The 24,384-nt window shown below is 42.6% G+C and overlaps 1 protein-coding gene across 3 annotated transcripts in view; it reads right to left on the bottom strand.

Moving 5' to 3' along the window:
- Window positions 1-1,075: 1,075 nt before the first annotated feature.
- The window catches only part of Aebp2 (AE binding protein 2), a 37,598-nt gene continuing 14,289 nt past the window's right edge, over window positions 1,076-24,384 (bottom strand). Inside the window, exons 3-9 of one of the 3 annotated variants that reach the window (XM_087657058.1) lie at window positions 21,679-21,786; window positions 17,211-17,397; window positions 14,193-14,317; window positions 10,185-10,252; window positions 9,019-9,132; window positions 6,646-6,672; window positions 1,974-6,110 (exon numbers count right to left, since the gene is read on the bottom strand). In XM_087657058.1, the coding sequence (XP_087513184.1) occupies window positions 6,065-6,110; window positions 6,646-6,672; window positions 9,019-9,132; window positions 10,185-10,252; window positions 14,193-14,317; window positions 17,211-17,397; window positions 21,679-21,786 (675 nt within the window). In that variant the 3' untranslated portion in view covers window positions 1,974-6,064. Of the gene's footprint in view, window positions 6,673-9,018; window positions 9,133-10,184; window positions 10,253-14,192; window positions 14,318-17,210; window positions 17,398-21,678; window positions 21,787-24,384 lie in introns of all 3 variants that reach the window. The other 2 variants (XM_087657059.1, NM_001401545.1) reach the window with 2 other exon arrangements.

The raw sequence follows: 24,384 nt of genomic DNA, 5'->3' as shown, positions 1-24,384 counted from the left end.
TTATGTGGGGTTGGTGCTGGTGATCTGAATTCAGCTGAACTGTCTTCATGGCTGCACAGTTGAGCTCTCCTGACCAGCTATGTCCTTTAAAACAGCCACATCTTAACTTTCAACTGTTCAACACTCCATGTCCTCAAAGATAACTTCCTGTCATATGAACTCGCCTTACTTCAAGCACAAGGAAATGGCATGGTCCACGAAATCTTGAGTTTGTCCTAGTTTCATTTCTGCCTGGAAATAGTGTGAAAATAATGCATTTCTCACTGTTCTTCCTTCCGGCCTCTCGGTCTTTACACTCGCTACGCTCTGTGCTGGCATTTTTTCCTTGAAATGCCTGCAGAGGCTCTCCACTCCTTTGTCTTTGCTCACAAGAGCTTACCATCTGTCTAAGAACCACATCACAGTCCCACTTCTGCACAGCATCTGCATCCCGAGGCACCATCTCACTCATTTGCATATTCACTGTCAACTCCCATCCACACACTTCTAAAGGTCAAAAATAGTTTAGGGACAGGGAGGGTGGCCAAGTACCTTTTATCCCAGCACTCGGGCACCTAAAGTCTAAAGTTCAAGGCCAGCCTAGTATACACTTAGTGTCTCAATGAGGAGGTGGAGGCATCCTAGGAAGACTGCCCAGTGGGTTCACCACTAAACTCCTGAAACCCTGTCCTAGTACCTCCAGTGTGGGGAAATTCTCCCAAATCACTACCTTATTATCCACCACACGCTGTTACAGAGGCAGAGGATTGGCAGGGCGGCACACGCAGGTGAGGTCAGCTTGAGGTACATGTGAATCCTAGTCACACAGACAACTCTGGGGCACATATAGCTGTGTTAGTAGCTGCCCTCAGATGCACAAGGGCCCAGCAACACAGAGTGGAGAATGACCAAACAGATTACCCAACGCATACCTAATATTCTTAATGAATCTGTAAGAGCAACCTTACGTCAAGAGTTCAGCTTGTTCCTAATGCCCCAATGCTGCCCTCAAATACAAACATCTAAAAGGGAGAAACAGAGTCTAGTTTTCTCTAATATCAACTTTGATAACTATAACTCCACAAAACCAAAAATATGGATGTTTATAATGTTTTTAATGAACTGATGACTAAAATTACATTTGACAAGGAAACGAGACCCATCATGAAGGTGGGGTTGGGGAGGAAGGGACCAACGGAGACATATGGAACATGTCACAATGAGACCTGTTTCTCTGTATAGTGACCCTTTTAAGACAAGGTTTCTGATAGCATCCTCCCAGTTCTAACTATAGCTAGCACACTGGCTACAGATTAGTTCTCACTGAACTTATGTTTATGTAGGGTTTGTACAAAATCATGTGAGCTGGCGTTAGAGGTGGTTGTAAGCAGCCCATACTAGGAACTGGGAAATGAAGTCCCCAAAAGCAGTACACTCGGCCCGCTCGCCTTAGGACTTCCTGTGCTTTGTTTCCAGCATTTTCTGACTTATGATACAAGTCCATCCTCACTCAGTGCAGAGTCACTTGTACACCGAGTGCACTTCTCCATTATGTGTCCCAACTATATCCTCTTGTTCAGAAGTCAGACCACTGAAAAGATGGAGAAGGTATGCTGAGATGCAAACCACTCACTGAGACTTACATGCCCACACAAGTGGACGTCCATCATGCCTGCACCAGTGGTCATCAATGAGGCTCTCTGATGAAGCCCAACAGAGGACCTTAGGACATTTATGAACGCGTCCAGTGGTGTTCTCAGCTGAACTGGCAGTATTGGACCTGGAAACCAAGAGAAGACTCAGGGCTGGGGAAGGCCACTGGAAGATGGCTGAAGATCCTGGGTTCCTCTCCAAGTGCACAGCACCAAGGGCCCAGCCTTTACGTTTTCTACGATGGTCATATCCCCTAACTATACAAATCCCAAGCCGTGACTCGAGACCCTCCCCAAATGTAATCATCTTAAGCACACACAAGAACCACAGGCATCAGAATATAAATTTGTGAAATTTTTCTTTACAAGAAACAGAGATCATTATAAAATCATAAAATTTAAAAACATGTTTTCTTCAGCCAAAGAATGTAAACCATGAGGAACATAACAGGACAGCAAGGCTACAGCCTTCTGGAGAAACCACAGACCAGGCAGGTCCTCAGGACATATTACTGAAAATGCCATTCACAGCAATTTTATTGGTCTTACTATTCTTAGAGGGTTCTACCAAAAGCAAGTTATTTTTAATGAGATTAAATAAATCAAAATAATTACATTGCAACTGAATTATGGAATGAACGTAATATTGAATCCTGTGCATGGGGATGTTTAGATATCCATCCAAGCACAGGTCCCTTCACTCCGTCTGTATGAAGGGCAGGTGTCGCTTGTGTATCTCAACCCTACAGTGTCCTCCTCTGCCCTGCAGTTTCCCCACAGCACCTGGTGAACAAGCACTCATTGCAAACACTTCATCCATCCATTATTCTGTGTGGAGTGTGATCCTGGCAGACTGTGAGACAGTGAGAACAGATAGTGAGGTTAAACACATCTATCACCATCTTGCTCATGCTGAGAGGCAATTTGGTATAGTTGACATAATAGACCTACACAAAACCTGCTCTAACCTGCTTCCACCCTTTTTGCAGAGAGAGAGTTATATGTGACACTGTTCAAACTTAACTTGGGAAAGAAATCAAGGTAAGTACGTTATTTCTAAATTTTAACAATATAAAAATCAGAACACAACATTTTATGCCTATTATTTTAAGGCTATTCAGGCTCTAAAGGAAATAATAAAAATGACAAAATAGTCTCACCTTTATTTCAAAGAAAACCTCTACAAATGTTATTTATATTAAAGCTATAGTGTTAAAATTGCAAAACTGCCCTACACCAGGTCATAAGATTCTTGAACAATTAAAAAAAATATTTATACACAAAATTTTAAACCTTTTATGAAATAGAATAGAAAAATATCTTAAATTAAAACCTCAAAGTGCCACTCTGCTTTTTAAAAAAAAAGACGTCCAAATAATATATGGTTTGAATCTTTCTTTATAAATAAACTACATTTGTTTATGTATCTCTGTAACCTGAGGCCTTGTTAGACACACCAACATGTCAGACTTTGTATTAGAAACCCACATAGGCCAAAATTTGGTTTACCTTTAGGCTTTATACAAGGGTGTTACAAAAACTATAAAAAAATTAAAGCTGTGACCGGATATACCATGGCCTCAGCTTCACGTACATTTGCCCACTTTGATATTCAGTCAACCATGCATCAAGAAAACAGTTCAATGCAAACAACAGAACTCACGTGTTTTTAACTATGGCGAATTCTACCTTGTGAAGATCATTTGCATATTTACTTGTGGGGAAGACAAATCTCCGGTCAGGTCTCTCCTCAGACCTTCGGGTCCCAGGAACTCAGCTGCTGAGCCCCTCCATGGTCCCTGCTTTACTAACGTGTGACATTAGAAACATCCTAATTATCAGTATTTATTTCTTCTTTTGGTTTGTGTGCCTCAGGATGCTACTCGGGGCTTCAACTCTCGGCAATCCTCTTGTTTCGTCCTCCCAAACGCACGGCTTTAGTCAGCGCACCCAGCTTTCTATGGTCAATGACTTAGACACACGGGGAAATACTTGAGGGTTAAGTATTGTCCACTTTATTTTCTTTTCATCTGAAATTCAGAATTAATGTGCAGCCACATTAATGTACGAAAAGGTTTACTAGAAAAATAAAGAATTTTAAATTTTTACAATATTTACTACTTCAAGAATCTCTTAGAACAAATGTTATTTGTGGTTGAAATGCAGAATCTGACTTACAGATTCTCATTCAGTCCCTGTAAGACAAAGCACGCGTGGTAAAATGGTAGATCCTCAACAATACTAAGAAACCCAGCGTGAGCGCTCCACCTAAACGCCGTGTGCCGTGCTCCGTGCCTCTGGTGCTGCCCGCAGAGTGTGAGACAGTCAGTCTCCTTGGACACTGGCCTCGTGCTCACTGCCATACTAAGGGCAAACAATGTGCTCTGTTTACTGCTCCAACACTTATACCAGCTACACGAGAGACAGAGAAATACGCATGTGCACGTAGAGCAGACACTGAACGCCGCAGGCCCCTAAAGTCTCACTACTTCAAGAGGCCACTGCAGGGAAAAGACAAGGTGACAGGTAAAAAAAATGAGAGCTGTGCCTGTGGGCTGCACACTGTCCAGTGCTGGACCAGACATGTTTGGGGGAAAAACAAGAAACCAGGTCCGCCATTAATGTCCTGGAGAGACAGGCACAGGAGATCAGAGCTGGGTGAGAAGAAACATTAATAGATGGTACCTACTACAATTTCATACCTGACTATCCAATCACTTTGAATGTGCCTGTGGATATGGATACATACAAGTTATAAAACTAGCTTACTCACACTCCTTTTGGTGTGCTAACAAGTGTCAAGCCCAGTCAATCAGAAGCAAAGGGACCGTGAATACCTGCGTACTCAGAGGCTAGTCAGTAACTAGCATTATGGTTTTGACAGCAAAAATTCTATACATAATAGTAACTTATTTGTTCTCTATGCATCTAAAGAAAATGTTCAATGTATACTTCCAGATGTCACCTTAAAGTTAAATTGAATTGTTACAATTTGAAGCTAAGTGTAATTTGCTTTGTTTTATTAGAAAAAATACTCAAGCAAAGTCTACAATCATCGGTCAATTAGGAATGATGTACAAGAACATGAGACAGTAAAATAAAAATGCAGGTACAAACTATGTCTCAAACACTCTATTTGGCAATATTTTAACAAACCAAAATTTTAAAGGAACAAAGGAGTTGCAGAGTCCTTCGCAGATACAGAATAAAACAAATGATGAAGTGCTTAAGCAAAAGGAAATAGTAAAGCACACTGCTTTTCCTCTGAAAACAGACCCCCATTTTCTACATCTTAGCATCTTAGATGGCTGTCCCAGAGTGCCTCACCTGCAGTGCTGTCCCTCGTCCCTCAGGCTCCCTCAGGCTCTGGGACTGCTCCTTATCTACCTCTTCAACCCCCACCATTTCAGCCTCCCATTCTTTTAAGACCCTGTGGGTGGTCTTTCATTTTTTAAGCAAATGAGAAATGATCTATGCATCATGGAACGTTTCCCATTTTGGAACTAAAGGATTAATTTTATATTGTCTATTCTTTAAAAACTTAGAGTAAAAACTGCTGGTATTCCTGACACTGTAGGAAGCGAGAACTCCAAGTGAGGAGCGGTTTCTGCAGTCTGACTGCACAGCACATGCTACAGTGCTGCTCCAACAGTGAGGAACGACTGCCTCAGCCTCTGTCAGAGGGGGTGCCGTAAACTATTACAGGTCAGGGTCCTCCCTGGACTTTCTGGAATGATGCCCAATGCTTTGTTCTTAGACATTAACAGTAGTACACAGTCCCTTCAGTCTGCACAGACATCTCTCGTTAAAGGTGCTTTGTTAGCAATCCCTCTGGCAGCACTAGTGAGTTACAATTTCCTTCAATATTATTTCTACCATAATATATACATTGACTTTCATGCCTCTAGAAAACATCTACAGTACATTTCATAATAGAAAAATATATTACAAATCTGCTGAATTATTTACAAGCAACGCTCTATTATCTCTATGCAACATTTGTTTGATACAGTACTGACAAGTTACACATTTCTGTAAAAGTTAAAAAAATTCCATATGGCTTCTTGCCTGCCAAGCAAGAAAGTGATTTTATTTTCCTTTTCAAAACCAACTTTGGTGCATAAAAGATTCAGTTTGAAGATATTTTAAAAAAAATACAATTTTTTTAACGTTAAAAAACTCAAAACACTTTCCTCAGGAAAAAAATTTAAAGAGTCAGAGGTTAAATGAAAATATGGAGATCATTCAAATATTTTGAAACCGAGGTTTTTTTCAAAAACCATTGACAAGAGTTATTTAGGTAAATATTAACACACTGTGCCCCGTGAGACCCTAGTCCTGAAAAGGGAGCCATCAGACATACGGCCACACTCTTTATAGCAATTCTCAGACCTAACTCGATAGACGAATTTTTAGTTGATTGCAAACGTCGTTCACTGTTTGCTTAAATACAAATTGAACATTTTTCTTATCAGAGTTCTGCAAAAGAACACAAATGGCAACCAATCACATCTATTTATCATAACTGAAAGGTTAATTATCTCTTGATAATTTCCACTGTCTAAATATTTTCCCTTAGGACTTCAAATCAACTCACACTGTCAAGATGGTTATCTCACAGTGCTTTGGTATTTAAGGGCAATTGCTTGTCTTTCCAAATACGACTGCTGCTACAGTCACTAGGGGAGAAATCAGCAGCCTAGGCAGCGAGCATGCAAAGCCTTCCTTCCTTCCTTCCTTCCTTCCTTTCAGAAGCTGTTCCACTGAGGTGCCAGCAAGTGTCTGCGCAGTGTCCCACAGCCATGTGGGCTACAGGCATATTAATATGCTCCACACAGGATCTACTCCAGTCACAGAAGGTCCACACTAGGCATAAATATTACTCTAAATACTGGGCTTAAAAGTAAAAGAGGACGGGGTTGACTGTAATGTGCAACTTTCCCTAACCCATTGTCAGTGACTAAGACTGCAGGTTCCCCGCTTGTTTGCTTTTATGTATTTATGAATGTTTTACCTCTTCAACCTCTTCTGTGGCATTGTTCTAGAAAAAGAAAAAGAAAAATTACTCAGTTGAATCAAACAGAGTACTTCAAAATATTAAAATTTCAAATATTAGAAATCCTTGTAGAACTGAACATAATGACAGTGACAGGCTGTCACATAAGGTTATTTCCAAGTGTGGATGTGTGCCCTCAGTCCCAACTACTGAAGACGGAGGCAGAGGGATTGTTTGAACCTGGGAGTTTGAGGACAGATGGGGCAACACAGAAAAACCTGTCTCAGGAATCAAATATATATGGAGAGCAAAAGTCCTAAAATATACAGATGAGATCACCATAATTTTTTTTTTTTTTTTTTTTTTTGGTTCTTTTTTTCGGAGCTGGGGACCGAACCCAGGGCCTTGAGCTTCCTAGGCAAGGAGATCACCATAATTTTTAATTTAAAAAGAATCCCTGTTTCTATTATCAAGAGTCCCACATCTAAGATTTTCAACTATTTTTAAATGTTTACATTTCAAATAAATACTCTTTTTCGTCATGTCTATAAGTGAAGTGTACTTTCATTTTAACGTGTATATTATCAAAATTGTTCCTCAAAAACAGAAGTGGGAAGGAATAACTGTTTCACTGGTCAAAATCCAGCAAGTTAAACCCTAATCTCACACAGGGAACAATCGGGCCTTTATTACTCTACTAGCCCCTGGTATTCCAGCTCCCTCAGCTCCAACTTGCAGAAGACGACAAAGGTCAGTATTGAGGTTGGGGGTTGTTAATATAGGCACTGTCCAAGCCAGGTGCGATGGGGCGTCTGTGAGCTGAGCCCTGCAGAGACTGTGATGTGGGGCTCCAGGACAGCCTGGGCTACACAAAACCATCTAATGTAGTGAAAACATCATTTCCCAGGAGGGGAAAAGCCAACCTGGTTTCTTTCAGTATTTCTGATCAAATCTAAGTGCGAAGACTATTTTTAATCACTTTCATTAACATACATAAACTGCTTTTCTACAAAACATAACAACACAAAAATAAGTTGATGTGTAAGAAAGGATGAGGGGAAGGATGGAGAGAAGAGGCTTGGATGCTCATCCATTGTGGACTCTGAAGGTGCTGTGCCCTAACCAGTTTTAAGGCAAATGAGGAGCACAACACCGCTGTCCTACTTCAATTACCTCCCTAGAGTAAGTGGGATCAAATCTAAGTTAGGCACCAGCAAATGAATGCCACTCATCTTTCTAAGTATGACTTTCCTATATTCTTGGTGTGATCGTCTCAATCTTATCCCATCTCAGAGAGTAAGTCTCATTGCCTGTGGCACTGTCCACAGAGGATAGTTTATACTAAAGAGGGGAGAGTAGGGAATCCCAAGAGTCTCAATGTTCCCTCACAGCAAGCAAGACCCGCGATGTTGGAACTCTGTTCTCAGAACATGTCTCAAACAAGAATCCTGATACACTGAATGGCATTTCCAACACCTGAGTCACAGAAGGAACAGGACCTTTCAAAGAGTTCGATTCCTACAAATGGGAGTCTTAGTTAGACAGGGATACAGATTAGTTGGAAGGACTCCTAACTGGCATGAGCACCCCAAGTTTGCTACTTACCCCCCCTCAACTCTAGATCAGCTAACTTTATGATGGCCAATCTGGGGATTTATCAGCCTCGTCTTACTGCTGGGTAACCATTCTCACAAGACATTAAAATGCACTGCCCCTGAGAATACAAGGCTGGGCGCTGGTTTTTAGTCACTGGTTTTAGTCGCTGGTTTTTAGTCTGCTATTTGGACACAGCAGCATGGTGCTTAGCTCATACTCTGGGACGTGGGCAGAGGGAGTGAACTCGCTGTGACAGCTGCTAGGACACATAGTGTTAGGCCCGCCCAGGGGTGCTATGTTGTGTGTCACCTGCGGAAACCTCTCATCAGACAAGCTTAGGAATGCGACTGAGAAGCACTAAACACACACAGTGCTGCTCACTGCTCCTCGGAAAAGTCTGAGGACAGAGTGAGTGAAGCACACGGCCTACAGGACACTCGCTCTCTTTCAGGCCCACAGAAGTCTGAGACACAGCAGGGAGGCAGCGCTGATGGCACACCACATGGGCAGCCCCACAACCCCTGCACCACCCAAGAAAACTACAGATCTACAGGACAGAAATGCTGCTTGTCCCGAGTCCAGAAATCTGCATGCTTTACAAAGCCTGGTGCAGGGATTCTGAACGCTCACAAGGGATGTTCAGTTACTCATGTCTACACAAAAGCAAGACAGATCTCCAACACTGCAGATGGACATGATGTTCTATCTCTACTGAAAAGCTCCAATGTCCCCAAAACCTACAAAGGTCAAGATGATAATTTAGAAGGGAAAGTGTGTTGTCAGGACGGAGGTTACCTGTAGATGTTTGGGTCCAGCAGCAAGGCAGTGTCTTTGGGTAGTTTTGATAAATGAACTACTTTAGTTCTTAACTGATGTCGCTCACTTTCATTCACCCATACATCTGGCAGACTATAAATTTAAAAAAAAGCCAATAATTAATTTATAGTTATCTTTGACATACTGCTCCTGTGCTGACAGAGACACCTACATTAATTAATTTATTGTTATCGTTGATATACTGCTCCTGTGCTGACAGACACCTGTGTTTACTTCTGCCAAGGCCCGTGTGTCAGACACACACTCCACGAGTAGCATTTGGGGTCTATAGGATGCACTAGGAATGTATAAGGCTGGCTTTCAAATAAATTAAAGAAAATCTAACTTTGTTTCTTCACTAACAAAGGAGTACTCCATCAACGCCGAGGAGAGGACTCTCAGGAGCCTGAAGGGGGGAAAGGGTAACAAGGAAGAAAAGGAGAAACTGCATGTGTGTGACCAAATCTGAATTTAAAAGTATTTAATCCTACAAAGCAAAGTACTTTGATATCTGAATTGTTCAATTTCTGTAACAGTAGGGTTATAACATTAAATTTGACATTTTAAAAAAACTTTATTTAATATGCATGAGTGTATGCCTGAATGCACGTCTGTGTGCCACAAATATGCCTGCCTGTTGCCCTGAAGGCCCAATGTAGGTACTTGTGGACAGTACGATGTGCCATCTGGTGGGTGCTGCAAATCAAACATGGCTTCTCAAAAATCAGCTTCAATAAAGACGACCATGAGTTTTCAGAAAGTGGGCTCCATAGAGAGACCTTGTCTAAAAAACAAAAAGGTTCCATGTGGGAGGCGGCTCTCTGACTGAAGACCAATTGCATAAAAACTGTGCTGGCTTCACAGACTGGGGAAGCTACTGTGGCTAGGGAGACGCCGAGGTGCAGAAGCTCCAGCCGCTGCCTCCTGAAGGAACATTCACCAAGCTGCCCTCTGACGTCACAGGGACTGGTGGTCCTCCTCAGAAGCTTCCTTATACAACCTCTAAGCGTTGCCAACTTGACAGCCTCAAAGCACAGTACAAGTAAATTTCTTATTAAGATTTCAGTAGGCTAAATCATTTTTAAACTCATGATTTTAATAAAAATAAAACATGTTTATTTCTTTATGCAGTTTCAAATACTTACATGTCTTCGGGCATCCAATGAAGCAAAAGCTTTATCTTCCCAGATTCCTCCTTTCTCTTAGCTATTACCTAGTAACGTCACAAAAAGTAAAAAGTAAACTATAAACCACCATCTCTCTATACTCTTAAAACACTGACAGCCATGCCTACCAGCAAAGGCACTGCCACCACATCTCACCCTTTCTTCTTCCCACACATCAACTTCTTCCCACAACACTGAAATTGCCAAGGTGTACTCACACACACACACTCACACACACACACACACACACACATACACACTCACACTCACTCACACACACACACACATACACACTCACACACTCACTCACACACACACACACACATTCTCTCTCTCTCTCTCTCTCTCTCTCTCTCTCTCTCTCTCTCTCTCTCAAGAATTAAAAAAACAAACCATTTAAAAAATGTAAGACCACTAAGTCAACTAATGGCTGCCGGTGGCTCAGCAGTTATAAGCACTTTGTTCAAGGGCTGATTGTGGCCCATGATCTCCATGGGAGAAGGAGAACCGACTCCCAAATGACTTCTCATCTCTAAACAGATGGATATATAGGAGAACAGAGAACAAACAACAACAATGAAACCAGAAACAGGTTTTTAGTGGCACATAACTATAACTTCCTAGGTCAGAGGGTCTAGGAATTCAAGGCTATCCTTGGCTACATGGCCAATTCCAAAGTAACCTGGACTACAGGAGACCTAAAGCTGCTGCAAAGAGAAATATCTACTGAGATCACTGTCTGCCTGGGCTTCCACTGCTGTACTCGGTGGGTCAATTCATCTTAGGTCTTACAGAGTGGCCCACCTATCCTATCTGGCCAGGGTGTCAGCAGTCTGAAAGCCAAGGTGATCCCTAGAGTCCACACTGACTGACACTGGGGCTCCGTCTGTGTCGTTACCATCTCAATACTACTGATACCAAGTCCAAGTTAGAAATGTCTCAATATTATATTACTATTCCCAAAACATACCACAACTAATAACAGAACAAAAAAAACCAAGGATTTCCTCCTTCATATGCAAGCTTGTAGCTGGATAAATGCATTATTATAAGACGTGGAAATTAATGGAAAAATCCAAAAGTAGACCCAACAAATAAATGCCAGAACCACTCAGCCCAACGGAGCCAGAAAGTGTGGTTCTGCTGGCCTCCTCTGGAAAAGACTTGGCAAACAGTTTCGAGTACTTCACGACCATTTCCTACCATGGTCACTGGTCATTCTCAAATGCTACTAAGACGGACACTTACATTTACAGTTTGTATTAACCGCTGAGAAGCTTTGGCAGATGTCTGAGGGCAGCTTTGTAGACTGTCTCGAACTTTATTCTACAAAGGCTGACTCTACTTAACATACAGTGATGTCCACTGAAGTCGTCTTGAACCTGCTAGGCGGCTCATTTCTCGCTAACTCGAGAGGCTGCCCCAGGCTGCACTTGGACTTCCCAGGCAAGGCCCCTGAGCTTACAACTCTGCAGTTAGTCGAGACACTCATGCTCATGTACTTAAGGGTTCAATCACTATGCACACGACATAAACAAGTATGTCCTTCATCTTCCCAGATCCTTAACCTTATTTTATTCTCCTCTTTTGGAGAAGGGGGAAATCTCTTTCTTCTACAGTAAGACTAAGTGTTTCATCATCAAAATGATAGGGATACTTACTTGGAAGTCTTTACACACAAAATACATAAAAGACAATGAAACAAACATTTTTGATGGGGACATGCATGTGTACACACACACAAACACACACACACACACACATTCAATTAGGCCTCTTCAATTGCTTACCATCTTATATTTAAGTAATATTTTTCTTGGTGAAGCACACATTTAATCTCAGCACTAGGGAGGCAGAAGCAAGTGGATCTGAGTTCCAGGACACCCAGGTCTACACTGTGAAACACCATGCACTCCGGTTGTCAGTCTTACCAGCAAGCACTCTCCTCCGGTAAGCCATCCTGCCAGCTAACCCTCTACTTTATTTCAGTCTTGGTACCATATTTTGAGACAGACTTCTCCCTTAGCCTGGAGCTCACTGATTGGTTAGACTGGGTGGTCAGTGAGCTGGCCAGCACTGGAGTTACAGACATAGCTGAGGATCAGTCAGTCTGGCCCTGGGCCACCTTCCCTACCAAAACTTTACAGGACTAAACTTGTCAGTGTTATCAAAACAGGATCTACGATCTCACCCTTACCTCCACTGCAAGCCAGAACCTGTATCCCCATCTTTAAAGGTTTTGTGTGCTATGAAAGGTAAGTGTGGGTGCTCTCATGCCACGGCACACACGGGAGTGAGGAGAATGTGTGTGACTCGGTTCTCTCCTTCCACCACATGCGTCACAGGGATCAAGTTGGCAAGTATGGTGGTTAGCAATGTCAGTGAGCTATCTTACTGGCTCAAGATGCCTTTTCTCCCCTTCAATCTGCTGTCAATACAGAGACCAAAGCTATATATCCACACAAGGAAGAAGAAATTAAGAACCAAACCCAGTATGCTCTGCAGCTAAGCATGGGTGAATGACGAAGGGCGAGGTGGGGGGCCACATGCTCTGGGGACAGACGGCTCCATTGCTGCGTACAGTGCCTCGTCCAGTCTCAGTGAACTTCCCCGGCTAGCCTCTCGTGGATCTCCCTCCTCATTCCCTCCTGCCACCTTGTTTTTTCAAGTATACTAGAACCTAAAATACTATACACACCTCAGTGTTTTCCTTAACACCCCCTCTAGCTACGGTGCTTAGCGCTCAAAAACTAACACAAGAAACCTCTTCGTTATAGGAGAGGAGCTGAGATGCCAATCAATGCCATCTAGTCAATGCCAACAATACTTCAAACCTCCATTTTGTTGAAAAAGAAAACAAAAACAGCCCAATTCTAGTATATTTCTCAACACAAACGGATCTAGAGATATGGTAATTGGTAAAAGCACTTGCCACATAAACCTAGAGATCTGAATGTAACCTCTAGAAACCACATCAAGGTGGAGGAAAAACTAATTACGGTTGCCTCTGACCTTCTCACAGGCATCATAGTATATGCACCCACTATGTGACCATGCACAGTCATGTGTTCTCTTTCTGTGTGTGCATGCGTGCGTGTAAAATGCCTACAGATGAGCAGAGTATGAGACAGTGCTAGGTTTTCTGCAAAGGAGCAGCAAGCACTAAACCATCTCTCTCGCACCATAATTACATTCATTTTTCCAAGGATTCAAGTTGCCAGAAGCCTTATGCAGAGCCCCGTGCCAAACTATATCACTTTAAAAAATGACTAGGAGGAGGCTCAGGACAGACTCAGCACTCAAGACTATTTGCTGCCCTTTTAGAGAATCCTGGAAGAGCTTGGATTCTCCAGTTTCAGGGAATCTGACCTCCTCGGACACCAGACACACTGGGTACAAAGATGTACATATGGGCACACATAGCACATAAGAATGAATAAAAATTAGTTCCTAGCTAGCCAACTAATTTATTGTTTTGTGTTTCTAAAGTGACAGTCTGTTTATTCTGGGTTAAAAACCTAGCCCCAAGAAATGATGACTCTCCACAATTCTAGGAAACTGAGGTTATACCTATTAAACAAAACCCCCAAAACTCTCCTCCTCCATGACGCTGATGACATATTTATACCCCCATGCTGCCCCCACAAATACTTTCTTTGGGCTTTTGGTACTAGGGGTTGTGGATTGACCCTAGGGCCTCTGCTATGCTGAGCCAATGTTCTGTCACTGAGCTGCACCCCTCTTCTTTGTTTTCAGCAACCAGGTTGCCCAGGCTGGCCTTACACTTATCTAGCCCAGGCAAGCCTTGAAACTGCAGATTCTCCTGCTTTGCTCTGTGGCGTGCTGGGTTACAGGCATGTACTAGCATATTCAGCCAACTGTGACTTTAACAAAACCTCCTAGATTGAGAAATTTATAATTGTGAAAGCCAATGTATACTTTTTTTTTGCCAATCTATATAATTTGAAAGAAAAATAGAATACTTACAGTACTATGAAAAACAACACTGTGTCCCTTCCCTAAACTTTCTATATGAGCCGAGAGGTTAAAGCATATGGCTCGATGTCTTATGGCATCCAGTGTTTGTGCATCGAAGAAATCATGTGGTCGCGCTAAAAGTCAACACAAAGAAGTTAAAGACAGTTTAGAAAAATTCACAATATGCTAAATGCTCGAGTGTTTTCCAAACACAGGAGACTGCAGCTTTAATTGACAGTCCCTGCCCAGTGCCCAGCTACATAGGTCTTTGTGATCTGATTAAGTTGAGAACAGGCAGAATTCCAATTATCAATGAGTCCAGCAACTCCTCACAACCCACAAACTTCACTTTTCCATAAAAATTCTCAAAACCAACTTTTCAACAGTGACCATCTCCATTTATGTAATAAGGTTTCAAACTTACCGTGTGATTCCATCAGCATTCTCTTTTTATTTATTATATACTATCAAACCCTTTCCACATCTGTGACAAGAGGCAATGGCATTCCCAAGCTCTCAACCAGTATTTTCTGATGACAAGCAAATGCCCTAAGAATAGGTAAGAAAAGCTGCCACTCAAGTCTGGAATGCTGGAAGGCTCAAACAACCCTCTCACCTCAGAGGCACATAGGCCACTGCACTCAGCCAAATCCCTAAGGAAAGCCAGGACCTCTCACAGGTGAGACAGGCACTGTACCCATCAGTGCAATTCTAAATAGCAACTACTTAGTTCATAGCTCAACCAGTTCTCCACTGTGACTGTGCACATGGCTTCACCTTCATTAGATTTTCTCACTTCTGAAATAGCCTTGTATAGCCCAGGCTGGCCTCAAAGTCCTAACAGTCTCTTTTTTAGTATATTAAAATAAAACCATTGGGGTTGGGGATTTAGCTCAGTGGTAGAGCGCTTGCCTAGGAAGCGCAAGGCCCTGGGTTCGGTCCCCAGCTCCGAAAAAAAGAACCAAAAATAAAATAAAATAAAATAAAATAAAATAAAATAAAATAAAATAAAACCATTTAAAGACAGGTTTACCAGCACAGACAAAGACTGGGTTCAGGGCCACTCTAGGCAATGTACTAAGGTCCAGTCTCCAAACACTCAGAGGGGGTGGTCAGAGCAGTACTTGTGGGGCTGTGCTAAGACAACCCTGATTCCTACCTAATGCAACCTGACACTCAATAGAAGCTGTGCTGTGGTGCTATTTAAAATCTGCTTTTTATAAGAAATGGAGTAAAAATGGTCACAGCGCACGTCCTGTATGAAGTGCCAACAAAAGCACGGCTTCCGTGTCCCATGGACGTTCAGAGGGAGGGAAGACAGATCTGACCACAGCACTGTCTGTTCAACAGTGGTTCCCGCAGTGAAAGGCTTTGCATGTTTTACAGTTTAGAGAGCAGTTTACATGCATCCTCTCCTCAACAAAACAAACCAAAACCCTGGAAATAGGTAACAAGTGTTTCCATGTCAGCTGTCGCTAGCTAGCACTTGACTCACCTCAGCACCTGACCATAAAACAGAAAGAAGGAGCTGCGCCTCCTTAGGTAACACGCGTGCCGGTTCTAAACATGAGCTGACCCTCAAGTGCACCCACCTTCACTTTCTAAGAAGAGTGGGCAGGCAGGTGTTTTCAGAAGATCAAGAATTTGAGGCCAGCCTGGGCTACACTGAGAAAGCCTTGAAAAGGCAGCAGAGGGGCCTGGACTGTTGGCACACACCCGTCAGTTCCGGCAGCCTGGCTTACAGTGAGATCGTGTACACGCTCCCTAGTTGAACACAGGGTTAAGCAAGTTTCTTTTTCAGTCTTACGTCATGGCAGCTGAGGGCAGACCTGAGTATGCATGGGGTTAGAAATGACTCGTTACTTCTCTGCTTCCACCATGCGGGCTCCCGAGATCAAACTTGTACCAGATGCCAAGGCTGCTTCTGCATCTAGGTTATTGGCCTAACTTCCCTCAGTGATACCATAAAATGAAATAAACTTTCCAAAGTTACTGACAGTCACAATATTTAGAACCAACTAAGGCAGTATGTAAAGATGTTTTTACTTTAACAATAGGAAACGATTTAGCTAATTTTTTTTTCTCTTTGCAGTCAATTCATTTGTTCACCATAGTTTTGTAGTGACAGAAATACTTCAATGTTTTAGCGACCTGCTTTTATGGCTCAGACTTGCACCTGCCTTTTCTTCTATACCCACTCACCCACCCACCCACCCACCACCCTCTTGGTCCCTTGCTCATTGTCTCACCCCCATTCCTTCACTCACGGGACTCCGCTTGTTTCCTCACTCCACATGTGAGGACAGATGATCAAGATGGGGCCCACCAGGTTCTGTAGTTAAGGCTAATTCCTACTCCCAACACTTGTAAGCCTATTGTTTAATTTTAACCCTGAATAACAAGTTGGAAGAACTATGTAATACCATCTAAAAATATAGTAACCCAGTAGTTAAAAGCATGATCTTCATATGTTCATGCTGTTACATAGTTCACACACATCCCACACTGACGGGTTAACTTACTTTTACTTCTGACACGCTCAAAATTTCCCAAAGTATTTGTAGAAATAAAAACTGCCATGTTTTCAATTTCCCTAATTTATAACAAACCAAATCAAATACCACGTAGTTAACGAATTCTCTAAATATAAATATTTTAGGGCTGGAGAGATGGCTCAGTAGTTAAGAGCACTGACTGCTCTTCCACTGGTCCTGAGTTCAATTCCCAGCAACCACATGGTGGCTCACAACCATCTGTAATGGGATCTGATGCCCTCTTCTGGTGTGTGTGAAGATAGCTACAGTGTACTTACATACAATAAATAAATCTTTAAAACAATGTTTACATTCTAAGATCGCATACACTTAATACTCTTTTAGCATATACAAACATTTCTCACTAGATTCTCATTCCCATAGGCAGGTATAGTATATTACCTTCCATAAATATAGTCAAACTTAAGACCAGTAGAACTGGACTGGCTTAAAGCTCTTTTACCACATGGAGACTGAGGAAGTGAGCACTTACGTAACGAGCGCCGTCTCTTGTTCTTCAGTTTCCTCCTCTTGTTCATTCCAGCTTTAGAAGGAGATTCTTCTTTGGCCTTTGGCTGGCTAGAAACTTTTGAGGAGTTCTGCTGACTGAAGTGTGTGGGTACATGGCGAGCTAGCCCTCCCTGAGAAGCAAAGCTGGCATTGCAGCCACCAACTACACACTAAAAAGAAGAAAAGCTCTGTCAGTGTTACTGCGTGACGTGTGAGCAGACTGAAGGTCAAGGAAGGTTCCAGCAAGTAAAACCCAAGTATAAATGATTCTAGAAACCATGCAGAGAATTTCTTTCATGAGTTCACTTCAAAACTCAACAAGTTATCTAACAAGTACTGCTTGACAGCGGCATGGCTGTTTCCAAACTTATGTCCATTGCTCTCTCCATTGCACCAAGACAAAAAATCCACAAGACTGTCTTCCTAAAAGAGATGGTTCTAAACAAACCATGGATAGAAAACCAACATTAATAGCTGCAGGAATTCAGATTATTTATGTATGTATACACACACACACACACACACACACACACACACACACACACACACACACACACACACACTATTAAGGCAGGATCTGGAGGTTGGAGAGATGGTTCAATGGTTCAGAGCACTGACTGCTCTTCCAGAGGTCCTGAGTTCAATTCCCAGCAACTACATGTTGGCTCACAACCATCTGTAATGGGATCTGATGCCCCTTTCTGGTGTGTCTGAAGACAGCAACAGTGTTGTACTCGCAGACATAAAATAAACATATAAATCTTTAAAAAAAAACAAAATGGATCTCCCTATGAAGCTCAGGCTGGCCTTGACCTTGTTATTTAGAACAGGTTGGATTCAATTCACAGAGCCTCCTGCCTCTTCCTCCAGAGAACTAGGATTAAAGCTATGTAATACCATCTAAAAATATATAGAAGCTACTACAAACTCTTCAGATGCCGCGCTACTTTTCTAGTAGAAAACAGATCTAAAAGCAGAGTTGAAAAGCTTTTTTATGTATGTTGTCCTTGTAGATCTAATCAATCAGAGGACACGTTCACAGGTCCCGCCTACTTATTGCTGTCTTGGAAAAGAAAATAAACTACAAACATGTAATTGGTACAGTCATCACCAAACAACCAAACACCACCCCACACCTCCAGGTTCTTCTTTCCAAGGCACTACCAATCCTAATTTCGAATCCTAACTTCGAAAAACTTCAGCAAGATCTGCTATCAGGCAAAATCCCAAATTCCTTCCAAGTACCTACATGTGGCTTAGGTGCAAATGAGCTCTCCTCACCTGGGCCTGTCAGCACACCACTGTGTCCACATGCCACAATTCACTTTCAATGTATTTGGAAGTATGAACACCCTTGTGCACAAGTTTAAGCCCAAAACATCTTGTTAGTCACAGTCATGTCTATCACAGCAGTAGAAATCAATAGCTGTGTGCTTCTATGATTCATAAAATGAATGACAGATGCAACATTTTTTTTTTTTTTTGGTTCTTTTTTTCGGAGCTGGAGACCGAACCCAGGGCCTTGCGCTTCCTAGGTAAGCGCTCTACCACTGAGCTAAATCCCCAGCCCCCAGATGCAACATTTAACAAGCTCTTTATACAGTGTTAATAAAAATGGCAGCTAGCATTACTAAGAATCTACACGCACCTTATAAGTGCTCAGGAAGCTGGAAGAACAGCTCAAGGTTTCAGTGCAAACACTTACCAGACTCCACTCTAATACAAGGTACATGAAAGGGAAAAACAAGACCAACTTCTTGCCCTGAAAGGGTATCTAAGAACTCAGGAAGGCACACAGGAAAAGTACTAATTTCAACAATAAAGCTAAGTCCAAGTTATTGTAACTCAGAAGAGAAGCAATTATCTATGTAATGTAATGAGCTAGTGTGAGTCAGTGACAGCTCCAAGCACAAACGCTTTGTGTTTTACCAAACCTCAATATCGCAAAGAAAATAGGAAACACTCAATTCATTTACTTTTTTCCAACAACCTCATCAATGCGGTTATTACCCAGTACTTGCAACCAGTTAATAAAACCACATAAAGTTAAGGAAAGATACCCTGGGGCTGGAGGGATGGCTCAGCACTTAAGACATTGCTCTTCCAGGACCCAGATTCAATTCCCAGCACCTACAGGGCACCTCACAACTGTACCACGTTATAGTTCCAGGGAATCTCACAGAAATACATGCAGGACACTCATCTACAGAAGAGTGAGATCTCCCTACACAAAAACCAACCTAAACCTTCAAGCTCTCTTCATTTACAACCCAAAATGAGAAACGGCTAAGAGAAACACTTCCAAACAAGCATCGGGCAGATGGATCGGTGGGTGAAGTGCTGACTGCACAAGCATGTAGACTGTTTGGATCCCCAGCGCCTCCACACCTTAGCCGGGCACAGCAGCACACATCTATAATCCTAGCTCGGAAAAGGCTGACAGATGCATTTCTGGAGCTCACTGGCAGCTTAGCCAAATTGGTGAAATCAGGTTCAATGTGAGGCCCTAGGTGGCGAGTAGAGATGTAGCTCAGTAGCAGTCATTTACACAGTGCCAACAAGGCCTTCGTTCAAGGATCAGGCATTCAAGGTCACTGGCACAACTGAGCTACGTGGCACTATCTCAAGGAAGAAGTGTGCATGAGAAGCAATTGAGGCAACAGCCATGGCCAACATCTGACCTAGATGTGAACTCCTCACCCACCCCACACATGAAGCAAGAATAGGCATCTACTCCTGGACAAGAGCCTACATACTAAGGCCAAGCATTATTATAGAAAGTTAAAGGCTTCGGTAGGACAGGCTAATATCGAGGCTATACATAAATAACTACAAAGATTAAACCATAAAGTGTAAAAAAACAAAAAACAAAAAACAAAAACCCTGATAATCAAGAAAATGAGATAAACTCTAACCTCCACACATATACAGATATGCTCACATACACATAACATCTCCTGTCTGGAGAGATGGCTCAGTGGTAAGAACACTGCCTGTTCTTACAGGTGACTAGAATTCAAATTCCAACACCCATATTATTATAATGGACAGTTAGTTTCAAGAGATTAAATATCTTCTTCTGGCCTCCCACATGAACCTATAGGCAAGTTCATGAGTTTACCCACACAGACAATAAAAAATAATGAAAATAAATCCTTAGTGAGGTTTTGGTGATAAATATTTTTAATCCTAGCACTCGAGAGGCAGAGGCAGGATTATCTCTAACTTTGAAGGTATACTCCATAACACACTCCTAAAATCTCTAAAAACCTCTTGCCTTTCTTTCCTCCCAGGACACTGGGAGCTGGGCATGCTGCAGCATGCCTTTGAGCCCTTGGGAGGCAAGGCAAGCAGATCTGTGAGTTCAAAGCCATCTTGGTCTACACAGCAAGTTTTAAGCCAATCAGTTAAATGCTGAGACCCCCAATTCCACTCCTATCTCCCAAAAAGACCCTAATAATAAACGTTTCCCAACCAAAAAACAATCATGATATGAGGGGTCTCCACCATGTTGCCCAGACCGGCTTCACATTCCTGGGCTCAAGCAACCCCCTTGCCTCATGGTTCAGGCTTCTGCATCTAAATGTACCTAGTAACTTAAATTTGTTCATGATGCTCTTAAAATAAAGCATCAGTAATGGCTACATTCTTTGACAAAACTCAAAGGAGAGGTCTTGAATGACACTCATGCACATTATGTTTTTAAAAATTATTGAAATTCTTTATAGTGATCCTATAAATCCTGTGACATATGCTTCCCATAATTAGAAAACTAATCTTTAAAAATTGGAAGAATTCTTCAAACATCTGTGCTTCCTTTATTCCACAACAGGATCACCTGCTAATGAGGCTGAACCTGACACTAAGTCAGCAGTCAGGTCACAGGGCGGATCTGGCTCAACACTGCCCAGCCATTTGCTGGTCTGAAAGACCCTCCCCTAACTGTGATTTTGCTGTTCTTCACCCTGAATTTTATTCTCTATCCCCGGCTTCTTTCAAAATCTAAGCATCAACAAAATTGCTAACAAAAATCTTTTCCTGGAGCTGGGGAGATAGCTCAGGTTAAGAGCACTGACTGCTTTTCCAGAGGTCCTGAGCCTAGCAACCTGCTGGGGCTCATGACAATGTGTAATGGGATCTGGTGCCCTCTTCTGGTGTGTCTGAGGACAGCTACAGTGTACTTATAAAAATCTTTTTCATTTTTAGAAATCACCAGGGTCAAGTCTGTGGGAGAATTTTTATAAAGGCCCAAAGCACGCTCATCACACAAGCCAGGCATGGTGATTCAACCTGAAATCCTAACACTGGGAGGGAAGCCAAGGCAGCCGGATTGCCAAGACTTTGAAGCCAGTTTGGCCTACATTACAGATTACAGAGTGAGACCTTACCTTTCTTTAAAAAGGAGAGATACAAGTTCAGGGAATGACTTTACGAACCCCTCATATACGTACCTTGAAAGGTTTGTCTCCACTGTGTGTCAGCATGTGCCGCTGTAGCCAGCTCTGACTGGTTGATGGGGTGTTATACACCTTACAGCCTTTCCACAAGCAAACGAACACCTGTTCAAAGAAGGGCAATGTCATCGTTCATCTCAAAGACTTTGGGCTCCTCATCATTCAGATGATGAAAATTTTCAACTGATAAAAAGGCTGTGCCCGTAATCAAAATACATTTAATTCCAAGTTCCCCAACAGAGTGCAGTTTTGCCCTATTTCCTGTGCCGGGTCTTTCTGCTGAGGACCTCAGGGTGAAGCTACAGAGAAGACAACCAGCCTCCAGGCACTAAGATAAGCTTACTCACATTTGTATAAGGAACAAACATTTGCTACATCTGAATGTGAAATGTAAATGTGAAAACAAAAATGGCCGATAAACATTAACTAGTAGATAAGCCTTTAACTTCAAAGGCTGAGTCAGAAGTCACACTTCTGGTTACCCTCCAAGTCTCCTACTTAGGACTCCTAGTCACAGGTGCCCATTAGCATTCCATGTTCTTGTTCTGCTTTCCCATAAGTATTTTCAGATCTTAATTATGAAGTAAATATAAAAAATTAATGGACAGGGGTTGGGGACTTAGCTCAGTGGTAGAGCACTTGCCTAGCAAGCGCAAGGCCCTGGGTTCGGTCCCCAGCTCCGAAAAAAAAAAAAAAAGAAAGTTAATGGACAAAGACGGATGAACACTGTGAAGTGCTACACTCTGCTTCAGAAGACCAAATTTGACTAGGTCTGGAAAGTTCTAAAACTAACAACCTTCCCCTTAATGAGACTTCCAGAATCTTCCAAACACTCAAGTCTTCCCCTAAAAGACATAACATAGTGAGATCTTCCTTAAAAAAAAATTGGACTTGGGCTGGAGAGATGGCTCAGTGGTTAAGAGCACTGACCACTCTTCCAGAGGTCCTGAGTTCAATTCCCAGCAACCACATGGTGGCTCACAACCATCTGTAATGAGATCTGATGCCCTCTTCTGGTATGTCTGAGGACAGCTACAGTGTACTTATACATAATAAATAAATACATCTTTAAAAAAAATTGGACTTAAAACTTTTCTTCGTAAGAACAATTATACACAGTCACTTTAATACTATACTGTACAATATATAAACATGACAACAGTATATGACTGAAGAAAGATGCATGAAGGGTTAAGAATGTAGTAGTTCTGTGGTAGAGTGCTTGCCTACCATGCACAAAACCCTGGGATTTCAATCCCAGGAAGCACAAAGCAAATTAACAAACACAGTTTTTAAAAAATGCAGGGCTGGAGAGACAACTCAGTGTCTACAAGCACTGGCTGCTCTTTGCAGGGACCTGTGTCAAATTTCCAGCACCCAATGGCAGCTCAAACAATCTAACTTCAGTTCCAGGGATTCTGATATTCTCCTTTCTAGCCTCCTTGGGAGGAACCAGGCACACATTTTTAAGTGCAATGGGCAGCAGGCATCTCAGTCTGAGAACTCATGTCTGAAGTCAGGTGGCCTCTGTGGTCTACTGTGGCTTTGACTTCTCAGATGGGCCTGGTGACATTGGCCTAACCTAGCTTCTTAGCAGGCACAGTAGGTATGACAGTAAAGTGGAACCGCTGTGTCGTCCTCCAGTGGTTGGTAGACTTGCCTGGAATACACAAACCGAAGAACTAGGTGCAATGACCGTGCAGAGACTAGCTCAGCAATTGGGAAGTAGAGGCAAAAGGCTCAGAAGTTCAAAGTCCTGAGGCCAGCCCAGATCACATGAGACAAAAACAGAACTTACTCTAACAAGGCAGCATCACTGTTGCCCTTCTGAATGGCTGCTCCCTGGATAACTCCCATATACTTCACTTAGGCAGACACACACTACATTTCGAAACACTTCTTCCTCAATGACTCATTCCTGGCCCTCTCTGTTCATCCCATCGTGCTTCCCTCGCCAAGGCTTAAACCCCTAACTAGTAGAGCAGGTTTGTAGCTGCAGCTGCTCAGCAGGTGAGGCAGGCAGGAGGCAGCTAAGCCTACCTGGGCTACAGAGGAAGTTCAAGGGGTAAATCAAAGGCCCGTGGTTCAATACCTCCACCAAAACACTGCTCCCAGGATGACTTCCGGACCAGTGAGGAGACCTAGTAGGCAAAGGCCTACCTTGCCACCAAGCCTGATGAGCTGAGCTCAATCCCCACACCCACACGGTGAGAGAACCAATACTGACAAACTGCGCTCTCATCTCTACACTCCCACCCCCCCATACAAAATAAGTAGATAAATTTAATGCAAGCATATTTAAACAGATACATAAAAGGTTCCTTCAACAAATCTAGGGCTGGAGAGATGACTCAGTGGTTAAGAGATCTGACTGCTCTTCCAGAGGTCCTGCGTTCAATTCCCAGCAACCACATGGTGGTTCACAACCAACTGTAATGGGATCTGGTGCCCTCTTCTGGTGTGTCTGAAGACAGCTGCAGTGCACTCATAAAAATTAAAAAGGGAGTTGGGGATTTAGCTCAGTGGTAGAGCTTTGTTGCGCAAGGCCCTGGTTTCAGTACACAGCTCCGGGAGAAAAAAAAAAAACAAAAAAACAAATCTGGATACAGTGAGTGGCACATGCCTTTAATCCCAGCCAGAACTCATGAGGCAGATGCAGGTAGATCTGAAAACTGTGGTCTACACAGTGAAATCCTGTCTCAA

This window comes from Rattus norvegicus, chromosome 4, assembly GCF_021556685.1.
Source record: "Rattus norvegicus strain SHRSP/BbbUtx chromosome 4, alternate assembly SHRSP_T2T, whole genome shotgun sequence".
In the NCBI taxonomy this organism is placed as follows: Eukaryota; Metazoa; Chordata; class Mammalia; order Rodentia; family Muridae; genus Rattus; species Rattus norvegicus.
Note: the sequence above shows the minus strand (reverse complement) of the source record. Positions and strands in the feature narration are given on the sequence as shown.